Raw genomic sequence first — 20544 nt, forward strand, 5'->3', positions numbered from 1 at the left:
TGTTCTGGCAACATTCTTTTGTTTTCTGTCTGTCGATAAACTCGAGCAATGTTTAAAGTTCCTTGACTTCTTTATGCGTGACTCGTAAAAGCTTGGTGTCAAAGTGTAGGAAGTGTAGTTTAAGAGATGAAATTGAAGAACTAATGATTCCAGGAAATGTTGTGGAGCCTGTGAAGGATTGTTCTGGTCGACATCCCTTTCTTCCCAGTCACTATTAGTATCAACATCATCACTGTCACTTACTTGGTTATGTACAGTCACGTTCTGCTCAGGTAATTGTTTGAGGTGGATTCGGCACTTGATTCGTCACATTCAAGACCGGATCACTGTCCACAAAGTCCGAGAGCACTTGACCCATCAGTCAGTAGCTATACGGCTGTGTTTATTTTCACCATCATCATTTAATTGTGTTTATTTGTGTGCTTGCCATTGTTGGTGTATTTTTTTCAATAATGCTAGATTTTAGAACTTCGGATTTTTGACACTCCTGCATATATTTTTAAAACAGAATGTGTTTCTTGGTTCTTGTTTTATCTGTGTGTGCCCACCCATGTTCATTTTTACTCCATTTGTAAGCGTGTAATAATCATCATCATCATCATCATTTCCCCTTATCCAGCTCCTGCCGGGTCAGGGTATTTATGGTACTTCTCCATCTTCTTCTTTTCTTCCACAATTCCTCTTCCATGATCTTGTCCCAGTCTAAATTTCGTCTTCTTATGCCGCTCTTCACCGATTCAATCCATCTTGTTCTAGGTCTTCCTCTTGCTCTCTTGCCCTTGCACTTTGCCTCCAGCATCTGTCTTGTAATTATATTCTCCTCCATCCTCTTCACCTGTCCAAACGACCTTAGTTTATTCTTTTCAACTCATTTAGCTTTCCTATCCCAACTTCCTTCCTAACATCTTCATTTCTGACTCTGACTTTCCTATCATACTTCTTAGGAATTTCATCTCACTGGCTTGAATTCTACTCTCTTGCCTACTAGTCAAAGTCCAAGTCTTAGCTGCATAAGTCAGTATGGGTACATAGTACATTTTGTACATAATCTCTTTACTTTTCCTTCATACTTCTTTGCTCCAAACAAGATTTCTTACACTTTGGTAGAATGCATTACTCTGCTGTACCGTCGTGCTAATCTCCATGTCCACCCTAGCATTTTGTATTAATTCACTTCCTAGGTATTTAAAGCTATCCACAATTTCCAGATTCTGACTTCCAATTTTTACAGTGCCCTCTCCTTGCCTTTCCCTTCTTGATATCACCATAGTCTTGCTTTTCTCTGTACTAATTTTCATGCCATACTTCTCACTTTTTTCATTCAGTACATCTACTTGTTGCACGTCCTTGCTGTCCTTTCCCTAGATCACATCATCGTCTGCAAATAGCAGTATCTTCATCTCTTTATGTCCATAGGATTCCTTTGTTTCCTTTACAGTTTCGTCCATGACCATAATAAACAAGAGGTTACAGCACACTCCCCTGTCTTTGTCCAGTCTTATTCCTAAACCATTCTGTCTTTCCAGCTGGGTTCAGTACTCTGCTAACACAGTTGTTGTACATTGCTTGCACCATTTCGAACATTTTTCTTCCGAGTCTCTTTTTAACCATGGTTTCCCAAACCTTCTCTCTGGGTGCACTATCATATGCCATCTATGAAAGTCATGACCACATCCTTTTCATATTCCCAGTTCTTTTCCATCAGCTGTCTCATGCTAAGGATTGGGTCCACTGTAGATCTTCCACTCCTGAAGCCATATTGTTTCTCTTGTAACTCTCCTTCAGTCTTATTCCATCTTTCTAATATCCTTTCCAATATTTTAACTGCCTGAAATATAAGTGTGATTCCTCTATAGTTACCACAAACTTTCTTGTCTCCTTTCTTAAACACTGGTATTACTATCCCTTTTTTTCCAGTCTTCTGGTACACATTTGTGTTTCCACGTACTCTTTAGTAGTCGGTACAACCATTGCATACCAGTAGGTCCAGCAGCCTTTATCATTTCCACACTGATTTCATCCATCCCTGTTGCTTTCCCATCTTCATCTTTTGTACCGCTAACTCCCTCCCGCATTGTTATATCATCCTCTGTTGTTGAGTCCTCACACTGTATTGCTTCTATCTCCCCTGTACAGTTGTTCACATTCAATAGCTTATCAAAATACTCTTTCCATCTTCTCTTTATCTCTTCTGGATGTGTTAACAGTTCCCCATCGTTCTTTTTCACTAGCTTTGTGGTAACTCTTTCTGTCCTCTTACTTAAATCCATACAGCATCCTTTTACTGCCACTTACATCTGCTTCCATTTTTGTGTACATTCTTCCCAACTCTTCTTCTTTTCTTCTCCTACCACCTTCTTACTTTCTCCATTTACTGTAGAGATACTGCCTTTTGCTTTCTTCTGTTTGATCTCGGTTCCATTCTCACTAGGCTATCTTCTTTTTTTTCACAACTTTCCTCACTTCCTCATTCCACTACGGTGTCTCCTTTTCTTTCATGCTTGTAGACATCCTGCCACAAGCACTCTCTGCTGCACTAACAAATGTCTTTTTAAAATTGTCCCACTCCTCTTCTACATTTTCCACATCAGTAACTGGAATTTGTTGCTTCAATCTCTCCTGAAAATCTTCCTGTACATTTTTGTCTTTCAATTTCCATACTTTTATTTTGCTTTCTCTTATCTCTTGTAGTTTTTCCATTTGTCCCAACTGTAATTTTTCCACCACACCTCTCAACTTCCTGCGATTTGTCCTTTCCACCAAAATGTAGTCAATTACTGATTTTGTTCTTCTGTCACCTCATCCATATTTTGTAATTTTCCTGCTGTTTTTCTTTCAAAACCATGTATTTGCCACTATAATCCATTCCTTTTACAGAAGTCCACTAGTTCCTCTCCTTCGTGATTCTTTTTCCCATATCCATATGGTCCATACTTCTTCCTTTATTTTTCTTGTTTCTGACCGGTGCATTCAGATCTCCCATAGTAACCACTTCCGCACCTAAAATTTCTCTTTCTACTTTCTCCAAGAATCCTTCAATATCTTCTTCTCTGTTTCCCGTCTGTGGTGCATACACTTGTATGAAGTCCATCACTTCATTCTTTTTCTTTAGTCTAATCTTCATTATTCTGTCATTCACACATTCTACCACTTCAACATACTCCTCCAATTGCTTTGAAATGATTAGTCCCATTCCGTTTATTGCCTGTTGGCCACCACTCCAGTATAATGTGTATCCTTTCCTCAATTTCTTCCTTCCATTACATTTCCATTTCACTTCACTCACCCCAATCATTTCCACCTTCTCCTTCTCCATGAAATCTACTACTTCCTCTGCCTTTCCTGTCACGGTCATAAGATTTACTATTGCTATCTTAATGTTGGTTACTGGTCGCCTATTTCTCACAGTTCCCCCAATACCCTGAGAACTGCACATCGCTTTAAGCAGGGGCCGCCCTAGCATTTTCCGAGGTTGATTTCCTAGTACCATACCATATATAGGTTATTATAATAATGGGGTCGCCACTCCTAAAGGCATTTTATACCTACTGCCATGTCTTTTTTAGGCCGCTCCACTGGAGTACAGACGCCTTCTGTAGACACTCCTCTGGAGTACAGATGCTACAAGTTTCCCTCTTCCGCCACTGATGCCATACCGAAGTCCACCTTCTCCACCACTGATGCTGTTGGGGCCTTCACCCGTACCTTGGGCTTGGGCCCTCCATATTTGGTACCTCTGGAGAGAGGGTGTCCCAGTATTTTAAAGCCCCCAGAAAGCGTGTAGTAATAGGAATGGTCAGATTTTCTAATTTTTATTTTCCTGAATAAATTATTTTAATTAATTGATTAATAAAGTGAAAAATAAATTTCATAATGATCTGAAATCACCCTGAATTTAGATGACTATTTTTTTACTCCCTGATTAAGTTTCATTTTCATTCTTTAAAGCCTTTCTTTTCTGAAAGCCCACATTTTCCATTAAAATAGCCTGGCACTTTTAGACTTCACCCTTACATTTTTGTCTGGCACTAAAAGGGTTAACCTGTGATATTGAAACCTGCACTGTCACCAAGGACACATCAAGGTAGCAGACATCTGAGATGTAGTTCCTGAGATCCACAATTCAGAAAACAAAACTGGACAAATTGAGGAATGACATGGTCAGAAAGGGATCTGGGATGGAGACATTATTGTTAGATCGGGTCAGCATGTCCAGATTAAGGTGGTTCGGGCGTATAACAAGGATGGAGGCAACAAGGACAGTTCATGTTAACCCCTTGACTACCAATTTGATTTGCTGCACCAAAACACTGAATACTTATTTAAAATGGAGGCTGTAATACAGAATGCTCCATGCGACAAAGAACATGACGTAAATCATACAATTCACTACATAAATCACTGAAATCTTGTGAACATGTTTAAAAATGTTTAGATATACCTGGAAATGAGTACGAAGCATACGAACTGCATTGTTTTGCTAAATAAAGGAGTTTCAGTACTACTCCCCTTCGACTAGTACATTTTTACACAGGACTTTTTTTTACTTGTGACATAATAATACATAGCGCGAAATAAGCCTTCAATCCATCATTGCATGTGTCGAACCACTTATAAAGTTTCTTTTCATAATCTGGGTTTTCTAAGCAGTGTTTAGCGTATCTGTTCGTTTCTGTTGTAATCATAGTCTAGAATTCGTCAGTCAGAACACACGCTAGAACGTCTAGCGCTGAAGGTCTCTCGCCCAAATTATTAGTAATTACGGGACTGAGAGATGATACATTACTAAATTATAAATACCTGGTGCACTGTCTTCATTCTTCCAATTCCAGTCACTTTCAACTGATTGTGTTCCAGCATCAAAATTGAGTCTTTGCGATGTGGATGGCTAAGCTACATCTAACACTTTGTCGGAGTGTACATCACTTTCCGACGTAGATTCATTACTTTCATGAACAATAAATTCCTCTTCATCGCCTTCAGATTCACATGACACTTCACTCTCACCACTTTTGCATAAATAATTACGTTTATCAAACAGAGTCAAGCGTTTATTGCTGCGCGCGGCCATCTTGGCATGGAACTACTGTAGTGGAAGACATCCCACCTTATTTTCAAATATTTCAGTGATTTAGATGCTTAGATGTGGATATTCTTTTAGTAGGAAGTCTTAGAAGGTTTACAGAATAGCACGCAAGTGCCATCTATGAGTGACATGCTGAACTATGAGCTCAAACAAGCGGGAAATTTCATCACGTCTGAGAGACGTGGTTGGGCAGTTTGTCTCGGTGGAGGACCATGCCTCGGAGACTATGTTAGTCATCAAGTGGTTAACTTGGAGGGACGTGGTAGGAAAATGTATGGTGGGAAGATCAAGAATCTACTGGATGAACATTGCAGATTGGGGAAGGACACTGGAGGACATCATTAACAACAGAATATATCTTCAAAAGACAGAGTGGAAGAGGCTTGCCAACAGTTCCTGTAAAAGTAGAACTGTAAAATGATGATGATGTTGATGATGGGTTTGGAGGAAATGCCAATCCAAAACCAAAACCGTGAACATCTTTGGTAAACAATGGCCCGGAGCGTAGCACGTAGGAAGAATGGGGTGGACAGGGCTCCTTAGCCATGGTGAAGGCAACCTGTGTAGGGGTTGCAACCCCGAATAATAAGCCTCCCAGGCTAATAACTTGGATAGTATCTTGGACGGTGGATCGCCACTGTCCCACGAAGAATGATCTTCTACTTAGTATGGAGGAAAATTTCGCTGAATGCACTAGCCCAGGTGGTAACCAATCCACCGTCACCCATGGTGACGTTAGCATTCCTTCGGATTCTGGGGAGTCCGCACCGACATGCTTTAAGATTGAGTCGGAGCATCCTGAAATCACCGGATGTAAACTCAGTTCAAGGCAGCAAAGTTTCTTTGCAACATTTAATGCTAACTCACTGCTAAAAGTGTGTAAACTGAAACATCTGACTGATTCACTAACACGACACAACATAGTACTGACAGCAGTACAGGAAACCAGATTTACGGACGAGCATGCCTTCGAGTCCCAAGGCTACAGAATCCTCAAAGGAAAAGTTGGTCAGCGGGTAATGAAGAACATAACCCACTTAGGTACAGGATTTATAATCAGTCACAGGATACTGGATTCAGTCACCAGCTTTACCTCCCCGAAAAGTCGTGTATCCATCCTCTCTCTCAAATGTGCTAACAAGGGCTACAGTGTAATCAATGTACATGCCCCAACCAAACAGGACAACAGATGCAATCCAGACAGAACTGACAAACTCTGGAAAGACTTAGAAGATATTCTCTCTAAACTTCCTGAGAGGCACACCGTCATACTGCTTGGTGATTTTAATGCCCAGTTGGGAAGAGAGAAAAAATACAGAAACATAGTGGGCAATTATCCGGTGCATAAGCAAACCAACCACAACGGGGAACCCTTGGTGGATCTGTGTAGGACTTGTGGGTTGGTCATGAAGTCAACAGCCTTTAAACATCTGCCAAGGAAGCAGAAGACTTGGATTTCACCTAATACCAACCTGGGTGAATTCCAGATAGATCATGTGGCCATTTCACGAAAATCTCAAAAGGAAGTACAAAATGTGAAGGTACTAAGAAGCACCAATCTGGACTCAGACCACTACCTCTAAAAGGTCAAAATGAGACTCCAGCCTAGAAACACTAGATTACACAGGACCTCCAAGATAGAAAGATTTGACGTAGAGCGACTTAAGAACAGTCAAGAAGTCAGAGACTGAACAATACAGATCTCAACAGCTGAAACTACCTGAAGGAGACTTTTGTCAAGGTGGCCAATGAACTTGCCCCCCCTCACTAGAAGAAGGAAGCATCCGTGGTGGACTGAAGACTGTGACAATGCAATAGCCCAAAGACAGTCAGCCTGGGTGAAGTGGAATTCTCAAAAAGACCAAGGAAAATTGAGAGATCTTTTTGGAACAAAGGAAGCTCACAGCCAAGATAATTCGAGGAACCAAACGGACCTTCACACAAAACCAATTTACCCAAATTGAAGAGAGCTTTGCTAAGAATAACTCCAAAGATTTCTACAGAACCTTCAAGCAGACACTCAGAAAATACACCCCGCCAAGCCTCCACTTCAAAGACTCACAAGGCAAACTGGCTTTTAACGACAAGGACAACTGCCACCTTTTTAGTTCAGTACTTTGAAAACCTACTCAACTGTGATCCACCCAGCGAAGACTTTGACTACAAACAATCCACACCAAACCCACCCTCGCTGCCTCCTTCATTGGTAGAAGTTGACCAAATCATTCAACTTCTTAAGAATAATAAGGCTGCTGGAGAGAACTCTATCGCTGCTGAACTGTGGAAATGTGCTGGAAGCAATGCCGTCGGCAAGCTCACCGAGATCATTCTGGACATCTGGGAAACAGAGAAATTACCACCTGATTGGAAATCGGCTCTGATCCATCCGTTTCACAAAAAAGGAGATTTTAGTGATCTAAACAACTACTGTGGAATTTCTCTCGTCCTGGTAACATACTAGATTCTCTCCAGGGCATTACTAACAAGGGCAGAAAATCAGCTGGATAGTCTGGGAGAATATCAGGGAGGCTTCAGGAAAACCTGATCCTGTGCTGACCGAGCTCGATAGCTGCAGTCGCTTAAGTGCGGCCAGTATCCAGTATTCGGGAGATAGTAGGTTCGAATCCCACTGTCGGCAGCCCTGAAAATGGTTTTCCGTGGTTTCCCATTTTCACACCAGGCAAATGCTGGGGCTGTACCTTAATTAAGGCCACGGCCGCTTCCTTCCCACTCCTAGCCCTTTCCTGTCCCATCGTCGCCATAAGACCTATCTGTGTCGGTGCGACGTAAAGCAAAAAAAAAAAAAGATCCTGTGCTGAACAGATCCTCAACCTTAAAACTGTACTTGCATACTCTAAGACAAGAAACCGCAAGGTGGTCGTCACCTTTGTTGATTTTAGGAAGGCCTACAATTCTGTTGACAGAGAAATGCTTAACAAAGTACTCCAGGAACTAGGGCTAGACAACAAAACCCGCAGACTCATCCTAGAAACCTTGAACTACACCTATTCCAAGATTAAATTTAGAGGCGAAATCTCAGAAAGCTTCAAGATAAAAACTGGAGTGAGACAAGGGGATGGACTCTATCCATTTTTTCCAACTGTGCCCTTGAAAAGGTTGTGAGAGAATGGCGCAAGGAACTGATCAACTTGGGTGTTCAGAGTGGTGTCTACTTGAGCCGTAAGAACGATGGACTGGTTGTAGATTGCCTGGTCTTTGCATGCAGATGACATGTCACTGATTGCTGATTCTCTTGAAATGGCAACAATGCAGGTAAATTGCCTTAGGAAACAGGCTGCCATAGTGGGTCTTAAAGTGTCGCTGGAGAAAACAAAATTCTTCACCAACATCAAAGAAGCTAACAGAGAGATGTTACTAGAGCAGGGAAACGTCAAGAGGACTGAGGAAGATAGGGAATTCTGATGGCGACATAACTCTGAGCTCTACGAACATATTAAGAGGCTCTCTGACTGTGCAAGGAAAAGAAGGGTAACTTTCTATGGCCATGTTGCAAGATTGCCTCCAAACGACTGACCAACCGTCTGTTCACCTTCTGGCAAAACAAGAAGGTTCGTATTACTTGATTGACAGAAACCGAGGACGATATTAAAGAACTGGGAATAACAGATCTCCAAAACAGACAGTCTGCGAGACACACCCTGAAGGAAGTCTGTGGATTTCAGGAAAAACCCTGAAGGAAAGGTACCCCCTGGAAAGAGAGAAACGAGTTACACCAGCAGAAGATGCGACAATACTGGGCAAAGATCATAGCCCAACAGTTGAAACAAGCGTGGTCCAAAGTAGGCCCATTGCAAAGATGAAGAAGAAGAAGATCATGATGATGTTACCATCCTAAGGACTTGAAACAATCCACCCTTTCCAGTTTCATTTTCCTTATTTGGCATTCAGTCCTCTTAGGTTTTTTTCCTGACTGAGATAGATCACTTTAGTATTGGAAATGTTCATTTTCTTATCAGAGTCACTGCACCTCGTTTCAAGCACAAAAATATTAGATTGCATACTTTGAATGCAGTCTGTTATTAAGACCAAGTTGTCAACGTAGGCCAGAATACTTGCTACATTTCCATCCAACTGAATCCCTCGCTTTCAGTAAATGATCCATATATATATACTCAAACAGCAAAGGTGAAAGGCCTTGTCCCATCAATCCTCTCTACAACTTAATTGTCATCATACCGGGCGAGTTGGCCATGCGCGTTGAGGCGCGCGGCTGTGAGCTCGCATCCGGGAGACACTAGGTTCACATCCCACTGTCGGCAGCCCTGAAGATGGTTTTCCATGGTTTCCCATTTTCACACCAGGCAAATGCTGGGACTGTACCTTAATTAAGGCCACGGCCGCTTCCTTCCAACTCCTAACTCCTATCCCATCGTCGCCATAAGACCTATATGTGTCGGTGCGACATAAAGCCCCTAGCAAAAAAAAAAATTGTCATCATAGATGCCTTTGATTGCTTGTAATAACGTACCCCTAATTATATTCTCAGTACAGCTAACATCTGTTCCCTTGTACTCTGTCAAATGCCTTCTTTAGATCTATGTCTGGCTCCATGGCTAAATTGTTAGCGTGCTGGTCATTGGTCACAGGGGCCCCGGGTTCGATTCCCGGCAGGTCTGGAATTGTAACCATCATTGGTTAATTCCGCTGGCACGGGGGATGGGTGTATGTGTCTTCTTCATCATCATTTCATCCTCACTATGATGCACAGGTCGCCTACGGGCATCAAATCAAAAGACCTGCACCTAGCGAGCCAAACATGTCCTCGGACATTCCAAGCACTAAAAACCATATGCCATTTCATTTCTACTTCTATGAAACAATTTTTGATTACTTAACACAGAATGTGGTCTGAAATCACATTGGTTTTTATTCAGTTTACTCTCCACCATTGATTACATCCTCTTTTTCATAATGCCTGTAAATACCTTGCCTGGTATACTGGTATACTGATCAATGAAATACTTCAGTAGTTACTGGAAAATTTTCTGTTCATGTGCGGACAGACGGATGGACTCCGTTGCTTTCATCTACATAACATTTCTATCCACAATGGTTCTTGTTTGTAGCTGTTTTTTATATACCTTATTTTTATACTTCCAAGCTGCCCTGACTTCTTCATTCTACCAAGGTGTTTGCTTTCTCCCATCTTTATGCTCAGTTGTTCTTACCATCGGCGCAGAAAGTATGTGCGGTCGAGTTTAAACGCTAATAAAATTTGAACCAGTCCACCAATCTAAAATATAATCACACCATCGTAAATCTTGTTTTATTCTGTGTTCTTTGGTGGTATTTTCATATTTTTGTTGTGTTTCTTGTGAAAGTTATATGAGGTGGAATGCAAAAAGTACCTATTTTCATACCCATTCTTTGTAAATAACAACTTTGTAGTAGCATTACGTGAAAACACACTATCCGATTTTCGTGAAATTTAGTTGGATTATGGAATGCGCTATTATAAATATATTTCTGAAGTTTAATTACTTTACACATTTTGGCAGAAAAGTTATTGTTTTTGTAAAAGGCTATCCGTTTGATACTGGGTGGTCTTCCAAAATCGAGATTGAGTTCATCAGAAAGGTCTGAAGTTTTTTGTTTCAAATCATTGTGTATTGAAAAAGTGCAATGATTTCTGTATTTTATACAGATTTTTATTTGAAAGTGAGCTATAGGCGCTCCAGCATGAAATCAGCTTGCTTTCGCCAGGGGTAGTACACCTAACAGATAAGGCGGTTAGCGCAAGCCTGAACGTGTTCATTTATATTCTGGCACTCACGTGTTACATTAGCAAATGTTTCTAATTGACCTGTCGCATATTAGCAGTTTTTACATTTCCCATCAGCTTTTCCCACGAGGGCTTTGGACCTCCAACGGCAGCTGTAAAAATGGTTTTATTTTTAGATTTTAATTTGTTCATATTTTGTAGATTTAGAATATTATGTACAAGGTATATATAGTATTGTATAATGGATACTATTTACAATGTGAGCATCTGTTTGCATAATTCATTTATTCATCTACATCTGATATATCATCACTGAAGTGGAAATTATGCTCGTCACTTTCGGAATCAGAGTCCTCAAGATCAATAATAGAGGCTGTGTCATTAATGTATTTTCTGAGAGATGATCTTTATCCCAATAATAATTCTCAATTTTCTGTACATGCATTACACACTTTTTCCAAAGTTCAGGTGTCATGGAATGTAAAGTTTCCTCACAAAGATCTCTGATTTACATTTTCATGGTTCCCTTTTTCTTGTGCATTTGCCATATTAACACTTGCTATTTTATTTTTCACGTTAGTCCAAATGAGTTCTATGACATTTAACTCGCAATGCGCAACAGGCAACCACACCAATTCAACATCTTAGTGCAATTCTATCGTAATTTGGTCAAGTCTCTTTTGTGGAATTCCAAAATAAGGCTCAGCGTGATCAATCAGGGTGGCTTTTGTTAATATGTTGAAAATAGACGCATCGGGATGCAGAGAAATGTCCTTTTCTCTATCCAGGAAATAACATTAGTCTTCAGCCAAACCATTCTTCGGTTTTTTGTTTCCGGTCAAGCATCGTACGGTAAGGTGCCTGATCAATCACAATAGCTGACTTTGGTGGGAGTTTCATAACCTCGGAGGCATTTTTAACTCCGTCTTAACTGAGCAGTACAGCCAGTGGTACTGAAAGCCCAGATGAATGCAAATAACTACACCACAAATACGTCTGGAAATGCCATGATTCACCTCCTTGTCATCTTATCGCGAATGGGAGCTCACGCAACAGGGTTGGTCCGCTTACTGGACAACCCTTTGCTCAAGCTGCTTGACACGCCTGAGTGCATATCGTTCGGAGGTTTCAAATAAAAATCGGTATAAAATACAGAAATCATTGTACCTTTTTGGTATACAACGATTTGAAACAAAAAACTTAAGACCTTTCTGATGAACTCCATCTCAGTTTCGGAAGACCACCCATTATCAAACGGACAGCCTTTTACAAAAACAATAACAACTTTTTTTGCCAAAGTGTGTAAAGTAATTAAACTTCAAAAATATATTTATTATAGTCCATTCCATAATCCACGTAAATTTCATGAAAATCGGACAGTGAGTTTTCACGCAATGGCACTACAATTTGTTGTTTACAAAAAAATGGGCAAGAAAATAGGTACTTTTTGCATTCCACCTAATATAACTTTCACAAGAAATATAATAAGAATATGCAAATACCACCAAAGAACACAGAATATAACAAGCTTTACGATGGTGTGATTATATTTCAGATTGGTGGATTGGTTCAAATTTTCTTAGTGTTTAAACTCGACCGCACATACTTTCTGCTCTGACAGTAGGCATTCTCTTGCTGTTTCTACTACAGAATCCCTATATACACCTATTCTCTTTCTATACCCTGAACCTACAGACAATCTAATCTTTAGAACTTTTTTGCTAATCATATCCATGTACTTTTGTCTAATTTTCTTGTCCTGGAGATTTTCTACCCTTATTCATCAACAGACAGACTTAACTTTTTGTACCTTATGTCTAGCGATAGTTCACTACAGATCAGATAGTAGTCAGTATTATAAACAAATTCCCATATTACCCGCGCATTATCTGGATATAAATTTGGTTATGATATAGTAAATTATGGATATTGTGCTTCTATCCTCCCGTATGTAGCAGTGAATTATCTTATGCTTAAATGAATTCATAACTGTTAATCCCATTCTGGTACAGAAGTGTAGTAAATGCTTCACATTCCTATTTGCTTCCACATCTTCCCCACATGTACTCATGACCTTCTCATATCATTCTGTTCTATTTCCAATTCTCGCATTGAAATTGCCCATCAGCGTTATCCTATCCTGCTGTTGGCCTTGACTACAATAACCCTCAATGTTTCATGAAACTTGTCTACTTCATCCTTTCTACTACCTCACATGCTGAATACTCTGAGACAGTTCTCATTCTAATATCTCCAACTGCTAAATTTATCCATATCATTTGCTTATTTATGTGCATAACAGAAACTTGCATGCTATGGCGTATCGGATGAATAGGCCTGTCCCACATTCTGTCCTTATTCTTTTAACACCTGTTAAGAGCACCTTATTATAATTTCCTATCTCTTCCTCATTAGTTCTCATACCCATACATCAATTTCCAACACAACCAGATTCACCATCTTTACTGGCTCAGGTAGTTCAGTTTTCCTTCTTTCATAAGCCCCATTAATATTGAAGCATCACAACGTATTCCTTTTCGTTTGCTATTTCCAAGGAGTCCCTGACCTGTCAAATGAAAGTGTGGCTCTGTCGCACTTATACGTTTGAAATATTTTGAAGTTGGTAAATTTCTCTGAAGTAGGATACTACCCTACTTGCATATCCCAAGTAAGAATCTCTTCTAATGGTTTAGGCATCACTGTGGATGGTATAATCCTAGCCACCTGAGTACAAGGAGGACATGACTCGGAATATGTCCGAGATGCTCACCCCTATTCCATAGCTACTGGTAATCCCGACTGTCAGGACCAATCTATAGGCCACTTAGCCATTACCCATGGTTCATGAAGTGGCTGTGACTACTGTAAGCCCTGCCACAAACCACTTCATTTCACTTCGGTTCAAATTCATTTTCTCCTCTCTTCTTCCTGCTGATACATTTTATTGTATTATTATAAGAAATAAATTTTATTTCAGTGATCTGAAGAAGGAAGATAAGCCTCGACCGAAAACCAAATTGGAGATTTTAATTGAAGAGAGAAATGCTAAACGACGCAGAATGAAGTACCGTAATAATGTCCACACAAGTCGTAAAAGTCATACCGAGGTGAGTAAATTTGTCAGTTGTCACATAAGCTATTTTAAGACTTCATAATACTGTACAGAATTTTGCAAAATTTTTGATGATATATGAATTCTACTTTGATTGCCTTATGATGTGCTGTATTCACATATTTATGTCCTTCAGAACATCTTCCTTCTTTGAGTTTCACTGTCATGGCTATATAACATCTGAAAACTAGCACTAAAAGGACAAGAAGAACCCTGCACTACCCTAGACTTTCAATGCGCTGTCCGACCACCGAGTATAAATATTCCTGCCTTCATCTCTGCTATCAATCGGTCTTGACAAAGCATACTGGAATGCTGGTAAAACGCAGCCACTTACGAACCCAGGATACAGCACAACAGCCCAAATCTGTATCTTTTAAGTTGGGATTTTGAGTGTGTTTTACGGTTGTACGGATGAACAACGTTATTGTAAGGATTTTGAATATCCCTGCTTGGTTTCACTTTCTGCGGTCAAATCGGATTTGTTTGACTTTCAATAGTAGCTGGTAATACGAGATGCAGTGTTTGAAATTCGACCGGTAAATGTATCAATAATCACATTATCGATTATTACCGTGCTTTCGTCACCTGATTCAACCTCAACTGCTACTTCATTCAATAAGATGTTCCCAAACAAGTAGCAGGCTGCGATTTTGAAGAAAAATCTGTGAAAAGTAGCAGGGTGTGAATATATATAACAACTTTAGTAACTGTGTCGTGCTTCGTAGCAGCTGTGAAAGGCTTTGTCTGTGTGTGGGTGTGAGTAACATTGGCGGTAGTTCTGAAACTTGTGAAATTGTGTGAGGAATTTCTAAGCAATCTAGTATTTTTATTGGTTATGTTCGTAATGAGTTACTAAAAAACTATTATCAGTCTTTTTGTGAGGCATATTCTGCTTAATTTCCTTGTTTTATACGATCACGGAAAATGTTTCCGGTGTTAAGTGAAAACAGATGAGCACTCATCAAGATGTAACTTCGTGTATTTAATTTCAAGGTTGACCATAACATATACAGTAAAACCTCAAGGCATCATTTTTCGGGAGGCAGGGGGAAAATGACGACTAATGCGGGAAAACTATAAATGCGGGCAACATAAAAAATAGGGGGAAAGCAAAATAATAAAATACGGGTACTGTATTGGGACATTTTTCATTATGTAAATATATTATGATGATTATTATTACTAAAACAACAATGGCCCGTGGCCTCTGGAGCCGGCTGCAGGTCTTTCGAGTTGTCGCGTGATAGGCAATCTACGCATATATGAAAATGAGGTTCTTCCTCAGATGAATTCTAGTGTTTAATTCGGCAAACAGACAGCCCCCAAACCGTTGGAATTAACCAAGGAAAGTTGAAAACCTCGGCCCAATCGAGACCCCTTGAACCAAAGGCCAACGCGTGTTATTAATAATAATAATAATAATAATAATAATAATCGTATGGCCTCAGCTACAGTTTGCAGACATTTCGATTTGACGCCATCTAGCTGTCTGCTCGTCAATTTCGATGTTCCGTTTTACTCTAGGTCTGCTAGATGGCAGACAGAGTAAACCGGATCTCTCTCTTGGCGTCTATGGCTGGGATTTAATTAATTTTGTCGGGTAAATACCAAATGTATCACCAGAGATCTTTTACTTGCCGACATCGTACGACATGGAGTGTCGAATGGACTTTTTTCCGCCCTTCAAAAATCTGACTACCTCTGCCGGGTTTGAACCCGCTATCTTGGGATCCGGAGGCCGACACTCTACCACGCATCCACGTGTTGACCATATAGCTCATACGATACATAACGGTATCAAAATATTGCAACCATGACATAGGCCTACGGGGTGAAATTAAAAAGCGTGACTTTTACGCCGTTTCGTTTCACTTTTCTTTACACGTTTTGTAATAATTAGAAACCTTTTAAGTTCAGTTCTCTTATTGCAAATTAAAGATATACGTGGATATTACGATGGTAACCCATATTTAGGAAAAGATTCCGTAGACCCTTTGCGAACGATAGGTTAGATACCCGTAATCTATAATCGTAATCTATAATCTTCATTTCCGTATTGACGAATTACACAATTAGAAATAGGAAAGTATTTCCACCAATCAATACCCAACATGGCGTGGCTCCCGCAGCTCAGCTCAGACGATGTCACAGAGGTTAGAAATTCAACGCGGCGCGTCTCGAATGATGTAACAGCGGCTTGTGTGAAGCTCCCAACTTAGGAACTAGTTACAAGACTAGGCTATGAGAAGAGATTATTGGTCTGGCTTGGTTACGTCTGGCTTTTCAAGACTATTGGGCAGAGGGCAACAAAGCGGTCAACAGGCCTCTAGCATCCCACACACTCCACAAGGTACGATGCGATTCATCACCCTGCGAGTAATTAAAACGTATCTGGTGCACTGTGCGATTTTATCTTTTTTCAGCGAAGTTGGCAGCCCTAGCCAGCCTATGCCAACACAGAAAATGGTGGCAAATTTGACTTCTACGCTGTCTACGTTTTAATTCTTGTAAATAAAAATACTTCTAGGGGTCGGTTAATGGGCTGAGGAGAAGCGTTTACACCAGGAGGCTCGTTGTGAGGTTGCACATGAATAACCTGTGCACAGCACTCCAGCCTACCAAGATCCTTGTTCAGGACTAGCAACTCAGAATCACTCGTACATTCTCGCGTAACAGGTTGCCGCTATTATGTGCTAAGAGTATTGAGCAGTCCTTCTAAATTCAAATAATTTTGCGTATATTTTTCTTACGCACGATCGATCAATGCAGGAAAATTGTGACCGAGGACAAATAATTTTTCGACAATCAATGCGATAAAAACGATAGTTCAAGAAACGATACATGCGGGGAAATTTAACATTGGTTTATATGGAACATTTTCTGGACCTAATAAATTCAACGATGGATACGGGAAAACAACAGTTCCGGGAACGTTGCATCAAGGTTCTACTGTATTTGACTTGTATTAGTATTGTTTATAATCCCCCCCCCCTTTGCTGTCCTTTTTCATTAACTCTCAAGACTTTCGCATGCGCGTGGTGTTAAAAAAAAATTCTGTTTAAGAATCTTCCGGATTTCTCTTTTCGAAAGTTGGCAGGTATGTAATATGAATTTTTCTTTTATATTATGCCGTCTTCGGTGATAATTGAATGATAAAAATGTATGCATCTTTAAATAAAATCCCAAAATATGATAATAAGATGATTTAAAATAAAGCAAAATTCTAAAAAAAAATAATTTAAAAAAATGCAACGCGTGTTATTAATAATAATAATAATAATAATAATCGTCTGGCCTCAGCTACAGTTTGCAGACATTTCGATTTGACGCCAGTTGCCAACTTCAGTTCACAGCCTTGTCTCAAACTGATTATAGATTCTGGTGTCAGTCAAATCCTATACAGTACCATTGGTTCCTTCACAATAATCTACATAAATCCTACAGCAAGGGCTGAAGAAGAAGGGAGGCATCTCAATGGAACTAAGTAAAGAGAACTGCACTCTTACATCCTGATGATGACGCAAACACAGCGTCGAAACTAGTTCCAAGTACAAATACATGTTATAAATAAAATATAACTTTTTGTATTGAAATGGTGGACCGTTTTAAGTTTTTCCTATCATATAAACATCGTGACGTTTGTAGATAGTGGTTATTGTTTTAAGAGGAAGTAAGTTCCACTGGAAAACCCCTTTTCTTAACACTTCTTAAAAGGCAAAGAGGTCCAAAGGTCCTACCCTTCAAGGAAAGAAAGGGCCACAAAGGACGTGAAAATCAAAGACTTCCTACAACTCGCAAACCTAATATCATCAGGGTCGGAAATAGACAAGAGTTCACCAAGAGAGGTTAGGTAGTATTGAAGAAAAAGAGGAGCTGGCACAACTATGTTGAAGCAATGCCAGACTTGGCTAGGGGATCATGGTTGCCAACCCACGCTCCCAAGTTGAGAGCCTCTGGGGTACTGTTTACTCACCTCTTAAGACAGATGAGATACCATAGATGTTTTCTACCTCCCCTGTCCACTGGAGATTGCAATGATGAGGTTCCAAGAGACAGAAGAATTTATTTATATGTCCCTAAAAGGAATATACACCACAACTGGAAGTAGCTCACATGGCAAATGGGCAGGGAGATATGTAATAGTGGACAGGTAGGAGGTTCGAATTCCACATAAGTATTTTTTTTTAACAGCCAGTTGCCTGGGATGTGGTAAGGTTGTATACTTGATAGCTTCCAAGGACTGGTTTGTTTATTTGATTCTGTAAAAGACTGTATGTATCGTTGCATTGGGTATAGTGCAGGGTTGGACGAGGATGTGGAGATGATGATCTGTGGCCAGTATAGGCTGGGAAGTGGGTGCTGTAGGTCAAGTGTTGCTGTAGCTCACATGGCTGGCGCGCAGTAGGATGTGTGATAGTTGACAGTGCTTGAGGGTTAGAAGGTTCAAGTCCCATGCAACTATTTTATTTTTAAGCCAGTTGCGTGGGATGTGGCAAAGTTGTATACTTAATACCGGTATTTTTCACAGACTGATTTGTTTATTTCTCCCTGAAAAGGGCCGTTGGTATGGAGCTGGGTTGATAGAGGCTAGGAAACATGTGACAGAATTTCAGTTATCCTCATTGTTTAACGTAACACGTGTACGCAATGTTGTAAGGACCGTCTGGCCCATTGCAACATCTCTGGCGAAACGGATCGGCATGCCTCGGTGATGAGCTGTCTAAGGTGACAAGGAGTGGCTGGCTCCTGTGTATATATCAGTTGTTTTACAAGGCCCCACAGAAAAAATCCAGGGGCATAAGATCAGGCGATCTGGCGGGCCAGGGGACAGGTCCTCCCCTTTCTATCCATTTGTCAGGATACATCACATGGAGATGGTTCCGGACGAACACCACCACTTGCGGTGGAGCTCCGTGATGTTGAAACTACATCCTGCAGCGGTCAAGGAGTGGCACATGTTCCAAAAATGGTGGTAGTTCATCTTGGAGAAACCGCAGATAGTGTTGGCTGGTCAGATGCCCCTCATAGAAATGCAGACCGATGAGGTAATAACCCATGATTCCACACCATACATTCACGCCCCACTGTACGTGAAAAGCTGTCTGTTGCACCCAGTGGGGATTATCCACACTCCAGTAATGCATATTATGGCGATTAACGGTTCCATTGTTGTGAAATCGTGCTTCGTCCGTAAATAAGAGTCACTGGAAAAGCAGGATCAGTGTCCACATGCTGTAGGATCCATTGACAGAACGCCACCTGGGCATTGAAGTCATGACCATGGAGCTCCTAGTGTAAGTGCGGGGGTATGGGTAAAACCGGTGGGTATGCAATATATGCATAACAGACGCTCGGCTGATGTTTGTCTCCTGTGCAGTGGCCGTGTGCTAGTAGGCGGGTTGCACTGGATAGCGTCAAACACGACCTCTTCGTTGTCAGGAGATGTCACGGGATGATCTCAAACAGGCCGTGTCCTTCCCAGGGATGCAGTATCCTGCAGGCGTCTTTCCACAATCCGAAATGTCATGCCCGTCGGTTGTAGTCTATTTGGATAGTGTTCTTGGTACAGGCGTTGTGCCTGGTGTGCATTCTGTCTAGCTTCACCATAGATAAGTAACGTATCCACATACTTGTCGCTGGAAAACATCTCAAGGCAGTGAATAAACTTTGTGTGTGAAATGCTTCGAAGAAGGGGAGTTTGCACAACTACATACTTACCTGCCATCGCATGTTGTTATCGTTCCACTGGGGCATACTTTTCCTTATGTGTGGCCTGCGAAGCTTGGAACATGTACGACGTAGCTAACAGACCATAATTAGAGCCCTGCCCGGATGTACAAAATGTTACCCGCATCCGCACTTCCTTCATCTGCATCTTAATAGGCTCGAATGTAAATTTTTAAGGTAGAATTTTGAATTTATTTAGGGTTTAGAATTAGTATATGAAGCTTTGAAAGTTGGATTATAAACTAGGATTAGATACCCTATTATTCCAATTGTAAATATTGTTACTTGTGGTTATTGTAAATATTTAACTACATTGCACCGAAGGTATTGAAACGGATAGATCCCTTGTTGTTGTTCGAGTCATCAGTCCATAGACTGGTTTGATGCAGCTCTACGTGCCACCCTATCCTGTGCTAACCTTTTCATTTCTACGTAACATCTGCTCTAATCTGCCTGTCATATTCATACCTTGGTCTACCTCTGCCGTTCTTACCACCTACACTTCCTTCAAAAACCAACTGAACAAGTCCTGGGTGTCTTAAAATTTGCCCTACCATTCTATCTCTTCTTCTTGTCAAATTTAGCCAAATCGATCTCCTCTCGCCAATTCGATTCAGTATCTCTTCATTCGTGATCCGATCTATCCATCTCACCTTCAGCATTCTTCTGTAACACCACATTTCAAAAGCTTCTATTCTCTTTTTTTCTGAGCTAGTTATCGTCCATGTTTCACTTCCATACCATGCCACGCTCCACACGACAGTCTTCAAAACCATCTTTCTAATTCCTATATCAATGTTTGAACTGAGAAAATTTTTTTTCTTAAGAAAGCTCTTCCTTGCTTGTGCTAATCTGCATTTTATGTCCTCCTTA

General features: G+C 40.6%; 1 protein-coding gene across 1 annotated transcript in view; it reads left to right on the forward strand.

The window, feature by feature from the left end:
* The window catches only part of LOC136875005 (U11/U12 small nuclear ribonucleoprotein 48 kDa protein), a 152824-nt gene that overhangs the window by 116720 nt on the left and 15560 nt on the right, over nt 1-20544 (forward strand). Inside the window, exon 5 of the mRNA XM_067148719.2 lies at nt 13807-13936. Coding sequence (XP_067004820.2) covers nt 13807-13936 — 130 coding nt within the window. The remainder of the gene's footprint in view (nt 1-13806; nt 13937-20544) is intronic.

This window comes from Anabrus simplex, chromosome 5, assembly GCF_040414725.1.
Source record: "Anabrus simplex isolate iqAnaSimp1 chromosome 5, ASM4041472v1, whole genome shotgun sequence".
Taxonomy (NCBI): domain Eukaryota; kingdom Metazoa; phylum Arthropoda; class Insecta; order Orthoptera; family Tettigoniidae; genus Anabrus; species Anabrus simplex.